This window comes from Stegostoma tigrinum, chromosome 10 (assembly GCF_030684315.1).
Source record: "Stegostoma tigrinum isolate sSteTig4 chromosome 10, sSteTig4.hap1, whole genome shotgun sequence".
Taxonomy (NCBI): Eukaryota; Metazoa; Chordata; class Chondrichthyes; order Orectolobiformes; family Stegostomatidae; genus Stegostoma; species Stegostoma tigrinum.
Window position 1 is genome coordinate 72,394,642 of NC_081363.1, and position 19,311 is coordinate 72,413,952.

At 38.7% G+C, this 19,311-nt stretch overlaps 1 protein-coding gene across 1 annotated transcript in view; it reads left to right on the plus strand.

Annotated features, from left to right (window-relative positions):
• The window catches only part of dcaf5 (ddb1 and cul4 associated factor 5), an 86,050-nt gene that overhangs the window by 16,181 nt on the left and 50,558 nt on the right, over nucleotides 1-19,311 (plus strand). Inside the window, exons 3-5 of the mRNA XM_048537916.2 lie at nucleotides 12,526-12,562; nucleotides 13,970-14,106; nucleotides 18,120-18,249. Coding sequence (XP_048393873.2) covers nucleotides 12,526-12,562; nucleotides 13,970-14,106; nucleotides 18,120-18,249 — 304 coding nt within the window. The remainder of the gene's footprint in view (nucleotides 1-12,525; nucleotides 12,563-13,969; nucleotides 14,107-18,119; nucleotides 18,250-19,311) is intronic.

Consider the following 19,311-nt stretch of genomic DNA (forward strand, 5'->3'; position numbering starts at 1 on the left):
ACTTCTAAACATGTTTTCACATCATATTAATATATACATCTGTGTAGAAACAGTTTCGACAACGGGGAGTTTGGGTGATGTGTTCCACCCTCAGATATCCACTCAGTCTTATTTCCTTTCACACCCTCCGTCGTTTGACACTTGTGTCCCATCAATTACTTCACACCCAGAACATTGATTTCGGGAAATAATTTTGCATCTTTGGCTCATAGGTCAGTGCTAACATATTGTGTTTAGTGGTTGCTTTACCCTTCATTAGGTAGGGTAGCCTTCATTAATGGCCACCTTCATTATCTGTTCTCAAATTGTGGAAGGCTAGAGTTTTCTTTTTTCCATGTCAGATTTGATGGCCATTGTACCGACAGCTCCAAGAAGCAGAGATTTTTCTAAGTTGATTTTTTTTAATTGTGTCACAAGAAATGCACATTGCCACTCATTTACAGATTGTTCCTTTAAAAGGTCTGGATGCCCTACTTTCGAGTGGCAGTTGCAAAGTTTGCATAGCTAGCACAAGCACTTCAATATTGATTAATTTGGTATTTTCACTGTATTGTTACAGCACAGAAGAAGGCCTTTTGTATCAGAAGGAAAAATTTATTTTTCAGTTGCCCTGGTGTGATCTGAACTTGCTTTTATGGTACAGGGCAAAATATATGAATAAGTCCTGTCAGAATTATACCTATTAACCTTCTAGTAATTGGATCAACTTAGTTGTATGAGCCCATCTTTTGAACTTCTTTTGTGTCAATTTGATCATCTAAGCTAATAAGGGATGTAATCTGTATTTGTATATCTGCTGTACCCAGCATTTGAGAAACCTTGAATAAAAGCGAAATACTGCAGATGCTGGCAGTCTGAAATAAAAAAAATGCTGGTGAATGCCAGCAGGTCTGGCAGCATCCGTGGAATAAAAAAAAGCATTAACTTCGTGTTAAATTTCCTGTTTTATTTGAGAACACTGCATCTTGTGACAATTTCAAATTTTGCCATCTCTTCCTAAGACTTATATTCTTATGTTGAGAGTGTTATTGGAGACTTGGAACATTTATATTTTATTGGTAATAAACTGTACTGGAAGAAATCTGTCTTTAATTTGCTATATTTAATTTTAATCAATATCACTTAATAAATGTAGTTTGTAATAGATTACAAAGTGAGATTTATAATTGGTCTGAACAGTATTTGGCATTCTGAGCCTTTTATCGTAAGTCACAAAGTGGACACCTAAGGTGAGTCAAAATTGTAACCACAAAATTGAGTGCAAATGTTTTACTTTATATGTTGTCTTTGTCTGTTGTTGCAAGTATGCAAATTTGCATTTATTTACAGGTACTTTTGACATTTGACCCAAATTGCATTTGCAGTTGCACTCAAGTCACAGTTTATATTTCTATTAAAATGCATTTGATAATGACAACATTTTCCGCTATGGTTGATCGATATAATAAGCATCAATTTTAGCATTAAAAAGTATTTAAAACAATCATTGTCTTACCTGATGCAGTTCCATTACTGCAGCTGAAAATGGAATTATCATAAAAATATACAGCTTAATATATACCTAGTCTTGCATCCCTGAATGGATTTAGTAGATGACTTTTTCTAGTTGTATTAGAGCATACTTCTTAGTATGGTCAGGAAGGAGAGATCGTGTCTGGAGTGAGTGTATTGTTGGGGGAATTTGGAGGCAGCATGGGAATTTGGTGCAGGGGAGGTAAGAGTTCTTTTTGTTTGCTTTTTTGCTTTGTAGTTTGTGAGATATTTTTACAGGATAGTTTGAAGCCCAAGATCAGGCCCCAACGCATAAGAAAAAGGAACGTCACTGGAAAACCCTAAGTTCATTGTTTACTAATAGCTATTAATTAGACTGTCTATTTGTTGTTCACTTTCACATTGAAGGTAAATAGGGCAAATATTTACAGGTCTTTAAAAAAACTATAAAAGACCGGTAGGAACTTTTTTTAAAAAAAAATCAAAATGAGAACTAAATAAATAAAGAACAGATGCAGGGCCAAGCAATGTTGTACCTGCATGATGTAGGAGCTGGTGGATCCCATTGTGGTTCGTACTGAGCTCATCTGCAGCAACTATTGGTTGCCTTGAGGTACTCCAGCTCAGAGTTGATGAGCTAGAGTCTGAGCCCTGAACGCGTTGCAGCGTTCATTAGGGAGGAGCACAAGGCAGTCACATTCCTTACATTGACTACCTTGAATTCGGTCAGTGGTCAGGGACAGGAATGTGTCACTGAGTGAGGCAGGTGGAAGGATCCAGAGGTAGTTCTGAAGAAATCTCAACCCTTGAGTATATCTAACAGGTTTAAAATTCTTATTCCTTTTGATGGATGAGAGCAGGGACTTATAGGGAAGATGACCAAACTGACCATAGCACCAAGGAGCCATTCAGGAAGTAGGTGTCATGGGTGGGGTGGGTTGGTGGAGAAAAGAGAAATATATTTGTAATTGAGGATAGTACAGTCTGGGAACACACACTGTTTTCTGTGGCCAGGATCAAGAGTTCAAAAAGCTGTGTTGCACGCCTGGTGCCTAAATTCAGGATAATTCGTCTAGGCTGCAGATGAACTTGGAGTTGGGTGGGGGGAGGGGGATGGGTGGTAGTGGTGGTGGAGGTCCCGTTGTCATGATTCACATATATTCCAATAATATAGGCAGAAAGAGGAAAATGTCTGTTGAAGGAATATGAAGACCTGGGGGTTAAATTAGAAAAGCAGAGCCAGAAAGCTGATAATCTCTGGATTACTACCTGTGCCAAGAGCTAATTGGCACAAGGTAAGCAAGATTAGAGAGGCAAATGTGTGGCTGAGAAATTGGTGTTGGAGGATCATGTCTGAATTCATGGGACATTGGAGAAAGAGGGAGCTGTTCTCACGAGAAGGGCTCCATCTGAATCGTGATGGTACAAGAGTCAAGGCAAATGGCATAGCTAGGGCTTTAAACTAAATATTGGGTTCAGTTGCATGGAAAACTGTGGGGGAAAAAAAGTTCAAATGAGGGAGGGCTCCATTATTAAAGTTTCCAGTGCAAATAATAGGAGAGCGTATGTAGAAAGGATAAGGAATCTAACTGGGCACAGCGTATAAGAGGACATCTATGAGAAGAGTGGCAGTCAATTCAGGACTGAGGTTGCTGAATGTAAATGTAGTCAGTATAGGAAATGAGCTTGTCGTGCAGATTGAAATTGGTGGTTATGATGTTGTTGGTATCACAGATGTGGCTGCAAAGGGATCGGGGCTGGGACCTAAATATCCAAGTATATGTGTCCTATCAAATGGATAGGCAGGTGGGCAGAGGGGGCAGGATTGCCTTGTTAGTAAAACAAAAATGAAATTAAATCAATAACAAGAAATGATATAGAACTAGAATGCATGGAATATGTGTGGGTAGATTTGAGGATCTGCAAAGAAAAATGACCCTAATTGGAGTTATGTGCAGACCTCCTCGCAGTAGTCAGGATGTGGTGAAGAAAGTAAATCAGGAGATAGGAAGGCACTATTGCAGTTATCATGGGGAACTTCAATATGCAGATGGTCCAGGAAACTCCGGTTGGTAGCAGGACCCAAGAAGAGTATATCACAGAATGTCTATGACATTTTTAATTTTTTTTGGAGAAGGTTTGGGGCAACACACTAGACAATAGGCAGTTCTAGATTTGGTGATGTGTAATCAGCAGACTTGATTAGGGAACACAAGGTAAAGGAACCTTAGGAGGCAGTGACCCTCATTTGTTAGAACTCACCCTGCAGTTTGAGAGAGTGTTGCTGGAATCTGTTGTAATGATATTAAAATTAAGTAAAGGCAACTGCAAAGACATGAGGGAGGAGCTGGCCAGATTTGATTGGAAGGAGAGCCTAGCGGGGAAGGCAGTGGAACAGCAGTGGCAGGAGTTTCTGGGGATAATTTGGAAAGCACAGCAGAAAGTCATCCCATGGAAGAAGAAACATGCTAAGAGGAGGATGGTGCAGCCATGGCTGATAAAGGAAGTTAGGGACAGCGTGAAAGCTTAAGAAAAAGCATACAATGTAGTGAAGATTAGTGGGAAACCAGAGGACTGGGAACCCTTTTAAAAACTAGCAGAAGAGAACCAGAAGAGCAATAAGGGTGGGGGAAAATGAAATGTGAGGGTAAACTAGTGAGTAATATAGAAGATTACAAGAGTTTTTTAAGAAATGTAAGAGAGACAAGAGTGGGCATTGTACTGTTGGAAAATGAGGCTAAAGGTGCAAGTAATAGGGAACTAAGAAATGAGGGAGGAACAGAATGGGTATTTTGCATCATTTTTCACAATGGAAGACCCCAACAACAAAATCAGAATTCTGAGTGTTAGAGGACAGAGGTGAGTGTAGTAGCTGTTACTGAAGAAGAGTTGCTGGGGAAGCTGAAAAGTCTGAAGGTTGGTAAATCAACTGGACCAGGTGGACTAGAATTCTGATGTAGGTTAAGGAGGTATTGGTAGTGATTGTCAAGGAATCACTGGAGCCAGAAAATGTCCCAGAGAACTGGAAAATGGCTAATGTAATACTACTGTTTAAGAAGGCAGTGAGGCAGAAAACAGGAAATTTTAGGGTGTTTAGCCTGAACTTAGATGACGGTAAGATTTTAGAGTCCGTTATTAAGGATGAGATTGCATAGTGCCTGACGGTGCATGGTAAAATCGAGCTGATTCAGTATAATTTTGTCAAAAAGAGATCATGCCTGAAATCTGTTAGAATTTGAGGTGGTAATGAGCAAGTAGACAAAGGAGAGCCAGTGGACATGAGCCGTTTGGTGTTGGGGCCAAGGTACTGGCATGGGAAGAGGATTAGCTGACACTTCAGGGAGGGGCGCGGGGCAGTCACATTTCTTAGCAAAAGGCAGAGAGTGTGGATAAAGGGGTGCTTTTCATGATGGCAGCTGGTGACTAGTGCTGTTCCGCAGGGGTCAGTGTTGGAACATTAACTATTTGGACAAAGGAACTGAGGGCATTGTTGCTACCTTTGCAGATGACACAAAGATAGGTGTAGGGACATGCGGTGTTAAGGAAGTGGGAAGCTGTAGAAGAACTTGGACAGACAACGAGAGGGAAACGAAGTGGCAGATGGAATACAGTATGGGCAAATGTGAGGTTGTGTACTTTGGTTGGAAGAAAAGAGGCACATACTAATTTCTAAATGGGGAAAAGCTTAAGAAATCTGAAGCACAAATGGACTTAAGTCATAATTTGATTCTCTTAAGGTTAACAGGCAGGTTCCTTTGGCAGTTAGGAAGGCAAATGCAATGTTTGCATTTATTTCAAGAAGGCTAGAATACAAGAGCAGAGACGTACTGCTGAGGCTATATAAATTTCTGGTTAGACTGAGGCTGCTTAACAACTGTATGTGAAGGAGAAAGACAATTAGGTGCATCAGTATTATATTGTGAAACATATAACTGCACATTTTAATTTAAATACTTTATATATATTTTCAATCTCATAAATTTCAATTAATTTGAAGGCAGAAGGCAATTGGAAAAAAATTCAAAGAATTTTGAGCTTTTTCAGGGATCCTAAAAGCCTCGTAGTAACATGTAGCAAAGGAGTACTCGTTATGTACCACGCTCTTATTCCTTTTAGCATTAAAGATGTGCTGTCTAAATAAGCAGCAAGTATCTTGAGCAACACATTCTCCACAGATCAATTTTAAGTGCAAAGGATGGCATCAACTCAAGCACAGGCAAAGAAATCAGCTGATTGTCTGCTACCAGCCTTCTTCAGCTGATGAATCAGTGCTGCTCAATGGGAACCCACTTGAAAGAGGCGCTAAATACGACAAGGGCACTGAAGGTACTCTGGGTGGGAATCTTCACTATCCATCCTCAAATGGCTCTGTCGCACTTACTGAGTTGACCGAGTCTAGAAAGATATAGCTGCAAGACTGGGCTTGTGGCATGTCATTGGAGAATCAGCACAAAGGGGGAAGCATACTTGGCCTTGTACTCGTCACTCTACCTGTCACTCCACCATCTGTGTTAATGCAGTAAAAGGTAAATTTAAGCTAAGTACATCATTCTAAGATGAAGAAGCATATATTCTGCCAGGTCTGGATTTAGATCGAGTTGTTGGAAGTCAGTTATTTTGCTGCAATGCTTGTTCCTTAGTTTGCAATGCATGTTATTATTTTAAGTAAACTAAACCACAAAATTAGTTATTCCCTGAGGAGTGATTTGATTCTTTGGACCGCAAACACAGTCTGATTATGGTGAGTAGCAGTGAACATTGTTTTTTAAAGTTTTGATAGTCAACAGTGTGAAGAATCCATTAAAAATCTGAGAAGCACTTGCCAAAGGAAATGCTGCAGAATGATGCTATAGAGCGTTGAGTATAACTTGCATGAAATGTGCCTTTAAGAAAGCAGCAGGCAGACATTCTCAAAAAAAAAAGTCCTGAAAGTGAATGTTGGAGGCAGAAGTGAATTGCACCTTCAAGAAACTTGTTTTGGAAGCGAAAGCAAGCCATTCAGACCAGGGAAATCGTTTTCAGATCTAAGAAAACTCTATCACTTAAAATTAGAATTTTTTTTCCAAAGTTGGAAAATCTTGTTATGTCACTATTTTGAAAATATGATAAAGGTACATGCCATCTGCCGTCTTTTTCAAAGCTAAAGAGAAATTATGGAGGATATTTCTCTCACTTTAAGATGATTGACTAGATTTAAAAACTTGGGAAAAGAGTTTACAAAAGGTTCAAGAGCTTACTGAACCGTTATTACAACGTTTAAAGCTTTATTCCAACAGTATTGTTAGGTTTATGGTATTAGTATATTTAAAACATCTCTAGCCTTATTCCCACAATGTTGTTGCATTGGAGAAGTCTAAGCATTTAGATCATTTTAAAATGTGCTTTTTGGAGATGATTAAAAAATGGAAATGCATCAACAGTACACATTGGTACTGTCTCAATAACCAGTACAAGAATGTTGAGGGCATATTGTCAGCATGTTCACAAAATTCCCAAGTTCAAATTGGAATGCCACAGACTCCCTAACAGAATTTAATTTCCTCTAATAGCAGATAGAGCTATAGTTTCTAAACTTGTATGTCTCTGCAGAAAAACAATTGTCTTATGGTCTTAAGATTTGCTTAACAGTTGGAATGATGGTCTGCACGGACTTAATATATCAAGGTTAACAGCTAAAAGATCCACTAAAGATAGGGCCACCTAGGTAAACTCTTTCCAAGCTAGATTTTAAACGTGTCTTCCTTGACTAGAATTCACAGCGTTTTAGATAGGAGCCGAGAGAATCCATAGACTACTTCGTGAGCTGATGCATAACAGTTTTTTTTTGAGCTTGTGATTGTATCCATCCCTGTGGAAGATTTCTAGAATGGTTTGCTGAGCAAATCTAAGACTTTTGGTGCCAAAAAGGATGTATGTAAATACAAAGTGACTCTTGCAGGTTGAAGCTTACAGGTGTTAAGTAGAAAAAGCACTTCCCACAGTGGGGAGCTGGGGCCCCAAGTGAGGTCACTAATTTAAATATTTGGAGTTACAAGCTCTGAAGCTGCAGCGATCAACACTGCTCCTTCAACTGTCATAGGTCTTCTCCTACCCTCACTACCTCTACCTCCATTGCTCACACTGGGGTTACAACCATTTTTGAGTGTCAAAATGGAATCATAGAAGGAGAAAGTTTGAGAAGCACTAAACTAGAAGACTGAATTTTGCAAGCTATTTAGAAGCAACATGCACCTTGTTCAACATTCAATCAGTTTTGCAAAGCATGTGTATCATTGACTGGGAAGAACATGCTGGAAATCTAGCTCCACTATATTACAAGGCACTACAAATGTGTGAAACGATCAATTTATTCACCAGGTTTGTACATTTTCCTGAGATTGACCACTTTCTAAGCTAAAATAAGCTTGCATCAAGTTTCATTAATAAAGAAGACAAAATCATAGTTATTTAAACAAGCTTGTAGAACGAGTGGCAAGATGGATTGTGAATTGCTCACATGGGAACTTAAACTCTGTCCCCATTAAATCCAAACATGCATGTTCATACACAAAAAGACAGTTTTGCAAAGATATTTTGGGTAGAAAATATATGCAGAAATGAATAAATTCTGTAGATTGAGTCCGGACCACTGGGTTGAAATGAGGTGACTTTCATTCAGTTCTTGGATTTTGGTGCTGATGTCTTGCTATAGGTTGTGGTGATTCACAATTCAATAGCTAATCAGTTGGACCTAGGTTCTTTGCTTAAGTGAGATGATATTTTTCAGAGACTTCTGGTGATGGTTTTCTGCCATTTACAGACGGCACTAGAGAGCTGTAGTTGCTTGGCAGCTCTTGGAACTCTCCATACAACCACTCTCTTCAGTTCTATTACAAAACTGGAACTTCAGATGGGTCCAAAAGCTTGTTGCAGGACAGGTCTATATTTCATTCCAAAAGCATTTGATGTCACCTTGTCTCTCAAAGGTATTAAATCCGGCTTCTCTAAAATTTACATGCCGTTGTGTAACTGTTAACTGAACACCACACATTCTATTTTTCCCTTCTATTTTTAAGAAGAAAAGATCTGGTTCATTCTCTGCAACACAGGAGGGCTCCCTTACATTTTCCCGGCTTATGTATTTTTCTAGAAAATTCATTCATAACTTCCATCCTTCATAAGATGAAACACTTTTTAAATGCATGTCATCACAAGGTAAACGTGTCACATTATGCGAAAAAGCCCAAAACAGTTTAATACACCCATCAGCTGTTCTTTGTGCTGGGTTTGGTACAATTTATTGTCATTTTTCTTTTCAAATTTCAGCCTGTTTCAGAATCATTTAATTCTTGATGTATCTGCAATTACATTATTTTTTCCAGTGATATGAAAAAGTCTTATTAAATTGATGAGCTCCATTAAAATATTCTCATTTTGTAGTTTAAACACTCTGCAGTTGTTTAATAACCAGTGATAATCTCAGTGGCTCATTTCCACTGCAGTGTACTACTTCTGATACTGGTTAAATTTTTTTTAGAAAAGTATCCCACTGACTTCTCTACACTGTCATCTCGTAATAAAACTGCACTTGCCTCCAAGCCAGTTGCATCACTTGTCACTTTAAAGGCTCAATGAAGTCAGGGGAAGCCAACACCATTTCATCCATGAGAATTTTTTTTTGGCAGTCTTTTGCCCATATTGCCTTTTGCCTTTTTTCAAAATAAATCTGTTAGGTGTGCTGAAGTATTAAAGTTCAGTATGAATTTCTGATAAAAGCCATGCATCCCGAGAAATCTGATTTCCAATTTAGTTTTAGGAACCGGAATTCTATATGAACCTCACTTACACTGTTCTGGCAAGTGGCCCTTACGCTACAATGTGGCCTGGGTAAGGCACCCTCACTTTTGAAACACACTCTTAGCAAGATATGTCACTTAAGCAGATATGTGTAATTACTGAAATACGACTTCAAATTGTTTTATAGGTTTTTACTGGGTACGGCAATATATTTAGACATTATGTAATTGAAATACACAGTTAGGCATACTAGATATTACTTGATCTGTAAGCCTTTGGAATGTAACTGAGGTTTTTTTAAACACAAATCGCACGACTCAATTTCATACTATAAAAGCTCTTGATGTCCCTGGTACTCACTGAATAATTGTCACAATCAATGAGCTCAGTCAGGTATCAAAGACATAATAGAAACTGCAGCATTCCATCATAATCATAATCGTACAGCAGGGAAACAGACCCTTCGGTCCAACCAGTCCGTGCTGCACACTATCCCAAACTAAACTAGTCCCACCTGCCTGCTTCTGGCCCAAATCCCCCAGCCTTCCCTATTCATAGTAGCTATCCAAATATCTTTTAAGCTTTGTAATTGTATCCACAGCCACCACTTCCTCAGGAAGTTCATCCCACACACAACCCACCCTGAGTTTTTTTTTAAATAAAGGAGACAATTGCCCCTTGTGTCTTTTTTTTTAGAATTACACCGGAAAAATATATCCCCTGGTCTTGAAATACCTTATCCTAAGGATCTATCCACCTTTTCCTCAACCACACCAGTACGAACAGCTGTGTCATCACTCAATGCCGCCTTTTATTCCAGAAGATTATCGCCACAAAAGGGCAGAAGGAGCTGAAGTGAATTTGTCTTCCCATTACTAAACACAGCACTTTACTAGTAAATGCCATATACTGAATTAAATAGTAAACTTAAATCATCATTTCACATTGAAGGAACCATTGAGACCTCGCATGGTGAGAAGGAAGGAGGTAAAAATACAGATGTTGAATTTCCTATAAATACATGGAAAACTGAGAAATGGAGAGAAAGATTGGGAGATGGTGGGGGAAGGAGAGAGGAAGTGGAGAGAAGGGTATGGGGCAGGGATGGGGTTAGAGAAAGGGCTGGGGGTGTACAGAGAAACACTTGTAGAATTGGATGATCAAGAATGGAACATGTTACTTTCTGCTGAATTAATGAAACTAAAAACTTGGCTTTCTGTTGTGGAGAGCAAAATGAAACTTCAAGAGCAAAGTGTTGAACAACTAGCTCAGATAAATCTAATCTTGAGAATGCCATCTTGGAAATTAAGAAGTTTTTATGGAATATCTGTTTAGATCTCAAATGTGAATGAAGAGTTGAAAAAGCAAGAAAGGAAGCAGAATGAGCCACAAACTATGCATCGCCAATCCATCGACAGGATTGCCTAACTGCTAGAAGACTTGGACAACTTAGACAAAACACAGATCAGGCTCAGCATAAGCAGCTACAGAAACACGGTCTTGAGCCCAGAGCAAATCTTGAGGATATGACACACTTGCAAAAACAAGTAGAGATGCATAGCACACATGCAAAGGTGCTGCAAGCCAGTCAGGAGATGGTCATTTCTGAAATAAATGTCAGCAATAGTGCTCTAGTTAGCCCATTCAAGCAGGGCAGATCAGACCCAAGCAACCACTGAAGCAACAAACAGAAGAGAAATGTCGTTCAAGAAATGAAAATGGAAAAAGCAGCTTGAGCAATCAGAATGGCAGACGGTATTGCGGATGACTGTGGAAATCATCAACACCTCCAGACAAAACCATCACCATAAGATCTGAATGCTTTGAAAAATGACCTTTGTTTTAGCTACTTCCAGGTTGACTTGTAATGGTAAACAGTTGAACTTTCTTTTGGAATAAAGGCTGATATTGTGTCTCTGTCTTTGCCTTTGCCTTTAGAGACTTTACACATAGTGAGAAGGTATAGTGTAAAGGTATAAGTGGCTGCATCTCTGCCCACCAGTCTGTCTGACTGGGCATGTGCAGGCAGGTCACATAAAATTCAAATAAACTAAGTATTTGAAAATTTCAGAAGTCTGACAGCGTCTGTGGAGAGAGATGCAGTGTTTGTATTTGGAGTCCAATATGACCCCTTTGCCAAACTCTATCTCTCCACAGATGCTGTCAGACCTCCTGCCTTGTTCCAGCAATTTTTGTTGTGGATCTATAGCTTCCACAGCACTTTCAATCACATGGAACTCTGTTGTAATGTTTGCTCTGAGGCTTCTTTTATTATTTTAAATAAACTAAGTCATGCAGTTAAATCAATCCCTGCACTGTAGATGGTGTAAAGGAGATTCACCAGGATGTTGCCTAATTTAAGTTGAAGGCAAGGTTGTTTAAAGGCAATGTGAAGAAAAATAAATTTCATCCAGAGGGTGGTGGGAGTCTGGAATGCACGGCCTAGGAGGAAAATAGAGGCAGGAAACCTCCCAACGTTTAAAAGGTACATGGATGAGCACTTGAAATGTCAACATTCAAGGCCACGGGCCAAGTACCGGAAATGGGATTAGTGTAGGTAGGTTGATGCAGACTTGATGAGCCAAAGGGCTTCTTCAGTGCTGTGTGATTCTATGAATGAGTAAGTTTTTTTTAGGCCATTATCAACGTGGCAATAGTAAGCTTACAGCTTCCACTGTTCAATCTCTAATAGTTTTCCTGAACCCATATGGAATGTTCTGAAGTGTGCTAACTAGCAGCCTAGCTTTTGGGAGGCTTGGGCAATCCATCTCAAGGAATGTATTTGCTTTACATCAAAGAGAAAAATTTAAAAGCTGGCTTGGAGCGAAGTTTTATTAATCTTTACTGTGTGACACACAGATGAGCAGAACCAGAAATTAAGTTTGGCGTGAAATGACCCACTGCAGTAGGGGAGCAAAACTGAACATATGATAGTTAACAGACCAGAGGTGTATCTGTTGCCTCTGTCTTGCGGACAAAAAGCTTCATGGTGATTGTGTTCAATTATTTACAGTTTTAGAATAGCGGACAGCGCTGTGAGGTGATGTTTTACTGCAGTGACTATATTTTAAATGCGAAAGAAATCACAATTTCAACATTTTGTATACTGACAAATTGGTCTTGAGGTCTTTATAGCCCTGTAGTTGGTGCATTCGTAAAGAGATACTCTTGTGTAATACTGTATTTCTACCAGCATTTTCTTTAGAACAAACTTCTTATGTTGAAGATTAATGTCCTTTTCTCTTTTCCTTTTTGTAGGAAATGATGAGCAAGTGATTGTTCATGATGTTGAAAGGTAAGAAAGGAAAAATAAGCTCCATGTAAAGCAGCATCACAACATTTATAAAAAGACAATGAAGTTCAAAGAAGCAAACAAAGAGAAAAGCAAAAAACTTTGACAGGGATTGTTAAAATAGCAATTAATAGGTTGGTGGTAGCAGTTTGAGTGCACTATAATTCTAGTTTCCTGACTGAATTGTACTGTAGAGGGAGGTTTGTTTGTTGTAGTTTCAACAGTTTGAAGCGGGTGTCTGAATATACAAGTCATATTTTTATTTACTATGTTGTGCTAATATAGTAATGATGATTGGAACTAGTCTGTATTTTGATGGGTGCCAGCCTGACTTGGATGTGGTCTTGATGTACCCTTCTTGAGAATTGAGTGATGGATTATTCAGACTCTGCAGGTTAAGTTGAAGACAGTAGAATTCTTGATGGGTTATAAAATAGAACTTTGGAGACTGACAGTATTTCAAGATGGCAACATTGTGGTTGAAATGGAAGCATATACAGGGTGGATGGTATTCAGAAGGTTAAACTAGACTCTGCTGATGACTGACTGGATTCAGTTCTAGGTAGGACACAAACTGGTGTCCAGTTAGCTGATTTAAGGAAGCAAATCCAGTCATTGAAAGAATCATGATTAGAATCCTTAGTTTTAAGTATGAGGAACAGTGTGGCTTTAGTTATGCCAATTTTAAGTTAGTTTAAGCAAGAATTCAAACCATGTTCGCCCTGTTGAAAGTCAGCTGTACGTACTCAGTCAACTCACACATAGGTTTAAATACTGAACTTGGGCTACAACGCAATAGTGTTTTGAGTGCACAGGTCTATGAAGCAGATAATTTTGAATGAGTATGTTATCCGAGAAGCCTTGAATGTTAATTTGAAAATTCAAATTGTGCTCAGTGGCTAATAATTCAGTAATCACACATCATTTTTCTAACAGACGTTGGGCTACTGTATTCAGTCTGCTTGAATGCATTTGGGTTTCCTGCACAGTCATTTTTGATGTTTGCTAAGAGGTCCCTACCTCTGAACCAGACAGCGTGAGTTCAAGTCCTACCTGCTCCAGAGGTGTGTAATAACATCTCTGAATAGGTTAATTTTAAAACATCCAGAAGAATTAGTTAGCAATAATTACTTTCTTGACATTACAAACTGCGAAGTTACATAAAATGTTCTGAAAAAGAGCTGTGTATTTTGAGAGACAAGATTATTATTTTCTATATGTAGCAAATAGATCGTACAGGTTTTTGTGTGTTTATACACATTTGGCAACAAGTAACGATGTTGTGCTGTCTTGTTCTATCCTGTTGTGATGAGCTTAATTTTTTTTTGTTGTTTCTTCCATCTCTGCAGTTAGCAGTTCAGCTGGAGTTGTTAACAATGCACATTTTCAATACCTGTAATTTTCTTTCAGCACAGAAATAGTGAGTGTTTTTCCCCATGATGATGCCGTGTATGGCCTATCAGTGAGTCCTGTGAATGACAATGTATTTGCTAGTTCTTCAGATGACGGCAGAGTTCTTATCTGGGATGTACGAGACTCGCATGGAGGTAAGCATTAAGAAATGACTTGTGCACAATATAACCCAGTTCAAGAAACGTACTAAGCATCTCTTAGCTAGATTATAACCACTTCTTGTTCACCTAAGTAATGTCACTGTATGTGTGTGTATATGTATATTTTAAAGATGAGATGGGAGTGCTAGATATTTGTCTATATTTTTGTCTTTTACGAGAATGTCTACATGGTTTGGAGTCAAATGGATCTTCAGCTTAAGCTGATGATTGCCATCATTGAATTTGATACCTGTGACCTCAAAACACTTGACAGTAAGAGAGTCAAGGATTGGGTGACTTTTTTTTGTTTGTTTCATTAACCAGTAGCATGATTACATCTGAGCTATCTCAAGATTTTAATCGTCTCTGTCCAGTACCTTAACTGGATTCCAAATACTCTGCTTTTTGCAAGCTGTTTCTGATCTAGTTGAATGGACTAGAGATTATGTAAGATATTGTAATGAAAGAAGAACACAATTATTAAGGGAGTACTTTACCATGAAATCATTCTCCATCAAAATCCGTTCTCACTAATCCCTCAATACTTTCTTGGACAAGATGCATCTTTTAGCACTAGAATTCTGTCCCTTAACATCTCTACTAGCTCTATCTTCTTAACCCTCCACGAAACATAATTTCAGCTCTTTGAGCAAATGTTGAGTCGCCCCACTTAAAATCCATTTACTTTTGGCTGTGCTTCTATGAATTGTCTGGAGGCTTTTTTACATTTAAAATGATTTTTAAAAAAATATTTCAGTGTGTTGCATCTGATACACCACCTGTCAGTAAATTCACCTGATGACTGAAATATATAATTTAAATGATTAACTGCTTCAGCCAGTAATCTTCATTTCGTTTGTTCATTTTCATTAATGAACAAGTTACGAAAAATTGTTCTCTGGATTAGGAAAAATAAGGAAGTATACGGCAAGTATATACAGCAGTGATTGAGTGAACCCTTTTAGAGTATAAAAGCAGTATGAGTATACTTAAGAGGGAGATCAGGGGGCAGAAAGGGGACAAGAGATAGCTTTGGCAAATGGGGGTTAAGGAGAATCCAAAGGGATATTATAAATGCAATAAGGACAAAAGGGTAACTAGGGAGAGACTGGGGCCGTATGTGTGTATCTGCAGAAGATGGAGATACTTAACGAGTATTTTGCATCAATATTAACTGTGAAGAAGGACGTTGGAGTAATAAATAGCAGTATCTTCAAAAATGCCTGTAATGCAGAGGGGGAGGTGATGGATATCTTAAAACGCATGAAAGTGGATAAATCCCCAGGTCAGGTGTACCCTAGAGCTCTGGGAAGCTCTGGAAGTGATTGCTGGGCACCTTGCTGAGACAGTCACATCACTGATAGTCACAGGTGAGGTGCCGGAAGACCGGGAGTTGGTTAACGTGGTGCCACTATTTAAGAAAGGTTGTAAGGAAAAGCCAGGTATCTATAGTCCGGTGAGCCTGACACCAATGATGGGCAGGTTGTTGGAAGGAATCCTGAGGGACAGGATTTGCATGTATTTGGAAAGGCAAGGACTGCTTAGGGATAGTCAGCATGTCTCTCAAATCGTATCTTACAAACATACTTGAGTCTTTTGAAGAAGTAACGAAGAAGATTGATGAGGGCAGACTTCGGTAAGGTGTTTGACAAGGTTTCTAATGCTAGACTGGTTAGCAAGATTAGAGTGTCTAGCATACAGGAAAAACTATCTATTTGGGTACAGAACTGTCTCAAAGGTAGAAGGCACATGGTGGTGGAGGATTGCTTCTGAGACTGGAGGCCTGTCACCGGCGGTGAGCCACAAGGATGATGTTTATTTTCAATAAATGTGATGTGCTGCATTTTGGAAAGGCAAACCAGGGTAGGACTAATACTCTTACTGGTAAGGTCCTGGGGAGTATTGCTGAACAAAGTGACCTTGGAGTGTATGTTTATAGTTCCTTGAAATTTGAATTGTAGCTACATAGAAAAGAGAAGAAGGCATTTGGTATGCTTGCCTTTATTGGACAGTGCATTGAGTTTTGGAGATGTGAGGTCATGTTCGGCTGTACAGGTCATTGGTTAGGCCACTTATGGAATACTGTGTGTAATTCTGGTCTCCCTGCTATAGGAAGGATGTTGTGAAACTTGTAAACCTTTTCTGAGCTCTTTCAAGGATGTTGCCAGGGTGGAGGGCTTGAGAGATAGGGAGAGGCTAACAAGGCTGGGGCTGGTTTCTTGGAGCGCTGGAAGCTGAGGGGTGATCTTACAGAGGTTTATAAAATCATGAGGGACGGAGATAGGGTAAGTAGATAAGGCCTTTTCTCTGGGGTGGTGGAGTGCAAAACTAAAAGGCATAGGTTTCGGGTGAGACGGGAAAGATATATAAAAGGGATGTAAGTGGCAAGTTGTTCATGCAGAGGCTGGTTCAGGTATAGAATGAGCTGCCTGATGAAGTGGTGGAGGCTGGCACAATTACAGTATTCAAAAGGCATCTGGATGGGTGTATGAATAGGATGGGTTTGGAGGGATATGGGCCAAATGCTGTCAAATGGGACTAGATTTATCTGGGATATGTGCTTGGTATGAACATGTCGGACCAAAGGGTCTGTTCCTGTGCTGTATATCTCTGTGACTGTGAATGGCTGGGAATATTATCTCCTAATGTCAGTGCTAAATTCAAGACTGTTTGACTTTTGAATTTAAATTGCACATGAAAGCTCTTGCAATACATTTTTGCATGTGAGTTTTCATTATTGCCCAATATGGCAATAATTGGGTATTATGGAAATGTTGATGCAGATGTTGTTTACTGAGGTGGTGTAGGTTTCGGTTGAAATATAGCACTTTCTTTCTGATTCAGATATAAACATGATTTGTATTGCAAATCCAAGGTCTTGGAATTGTCTAAAAGTTGCAAGTGCTAGACGTGCATTGCCTGCTTTACAGATTTAGCATAATGATCCTTTCGAATAACCTCTGACTTCCAAACCCATAGAAGCTTATTTTTGTCTGATTCAAATATGAATCTTGTTACTATGTGGCAATGAATTAATTTATTAGCTGAAGTACATGATGTTGCTGTGAGAAATCAGTCAGTATTTCAAATTACTTATAAATGACAATTTAGTTTCATACAGCCAGAATTTGTTGGCGAAATGTTGATTTAATTATTGGAATGTAAATATCTGATTTATAGTGAGGAATATGTGCACGTTGTTTTATGAATTTTCACAAGTTTTTGGATGACTTGTGCCATAACACAGTTAGTCTCCTAATAACTCCTCATTGTCGTCTCCATATGTCACAAGAAATTTCTATATTTGTGCTGTAAGCACCAGTTAGACTCTTCTGGGCTGTTATTTTAATGTACTGGAACCAACCATCCATTTTAAGACCAGTTTGATTTAAATTACGATTATTTCTGTATGTGCCAAATAAATCACTCAAAAAGTATGCAAGTTAAACTGACTTGTTAAATGATATGCAATGAATTATGTTTGCAAACAGCTGCTTTCTGATTCATTTGAGCATGGCAGCAATCATCTTGCACAGCCTCTGCCCCACCCCCAAATATTTGGATGTCTAATTTGTGAGAAACCAACCATTAACATGCTGGTTCCACAAGTAAACATGCTTTGAATTGGTAGCAAATATCCGACTTTTGTGTCTAGCACAACCAGATTTTTTTTTACATTAATTTCAAGGAAAAACTTTGCTTCATAGCTCAGTGAGACGTTTAAATTCTTGCATTTATTTGGTTAGATTGATTCATGGTCAGTTGCCCCATTATCAATTAGAACTTCCTTCAGTTTGCAGCACAAAATCTGTGTGGTGTTCGTGTGAGTGAAGAAATGCAACCAGAACTCAAGTCTAAAGAGAAACTTCTTTGCAGCAAATCTGGACCCACTCTGACTGCCAATTATATCACACCAGTTTTAAAATAATACTGTGAATGAAACTGAACATGGAACGTTAATCCTCATCTCCATGTTTTAATCTGCAAATTGTATCTTGCTTTTCCAGAACCATTTTGCTTGGCAAATTACCCCTCAGCCTTTCACAGTGTGATGTTTAACCCTGTTGAGCCCAGACTTTTGGCTACTGCAAATTCCAAAGAAGGAGTGGGCCTGTGGGACATCCGCAAGCCTCGAAGGTGAGCTAATTCTCAGCTTTGCTTCTTTGAACTATTGCTCTGTCAGCAAGAATAATTTGTGTAGAATGCTGTAAAGCTGCTGGTGACTTTGAATGCTCCCTCATAGTTGAGATGCGTGGGAGGATGACATACCACTCTGCATCTAATTGAAATTTAATATATCGTATTTTGTTCTCAATATTTTGTGCAAAAATGAATTAAAAGAACATTGATACCCTCTACTATGGTTTATATTGTATGATATTTAATTAGAAGGTCCCTGGTATTCAACAAATTCAGGTAACTAATTCGGCAGTAAGCCCACAGCATCCGAAGTGATAACCTTGGCACAAAGTAGAATTGACTGATTTTTAAAATGTATGCACTGTGTTCTTGATAAAAGTATTGAAAGTCTTCAAGGTAGACTGTTTAACTAAGTGATCTCGCATTCTGCAGTGTTGATTCTAAATTGACATTAATATCACCTACAGCACTTAATAATTTAAAACATTAAGCTAATTATTTTTATAAATGTAACCCCTAAATTCTTTCAAATTAGGTCAATTTTGTAAGCTGTGAACACTGGAAATCCATCCTTTAGAGGCTTCAGTGGAACAAAATTTTAATTTAAAATTGAATAATTTGTTATCCATTAATTCAATTTATTAGCATTTAATTTTTGCTTTGTGGTGTTTGGAAATTCAGCCCTTCAAGTTTGCCCTGCCATTTGACATGACCATGACTGATCTTCTCCAGTTCTCAACTCCACTTTCCTGCCTGCTCCCCAAACCCTTTATCCGGCTTTTATCAGAAACATATAAATTATTTATTTTTCGGATAGTTTAACTTCTTAACAAAAATCAACTTTGAGTTAGTACCGAAAGAACTGCGGAAGCTGTAAATCAGGAACAAAAACAGACATTGCTGCAGAAGCTCAGCCGGTCTGGCAGCATTGGTGAAGAGAAAATCAGTGTGAACGTTTCAGGTCTGGTGACCCTTCCTCAGCTGTCAGTAAATCTGAATAATTCACGTGCTGTGAAATTGTAAAATTACTTTAATTTTCACTGTATACAAAAAAATATG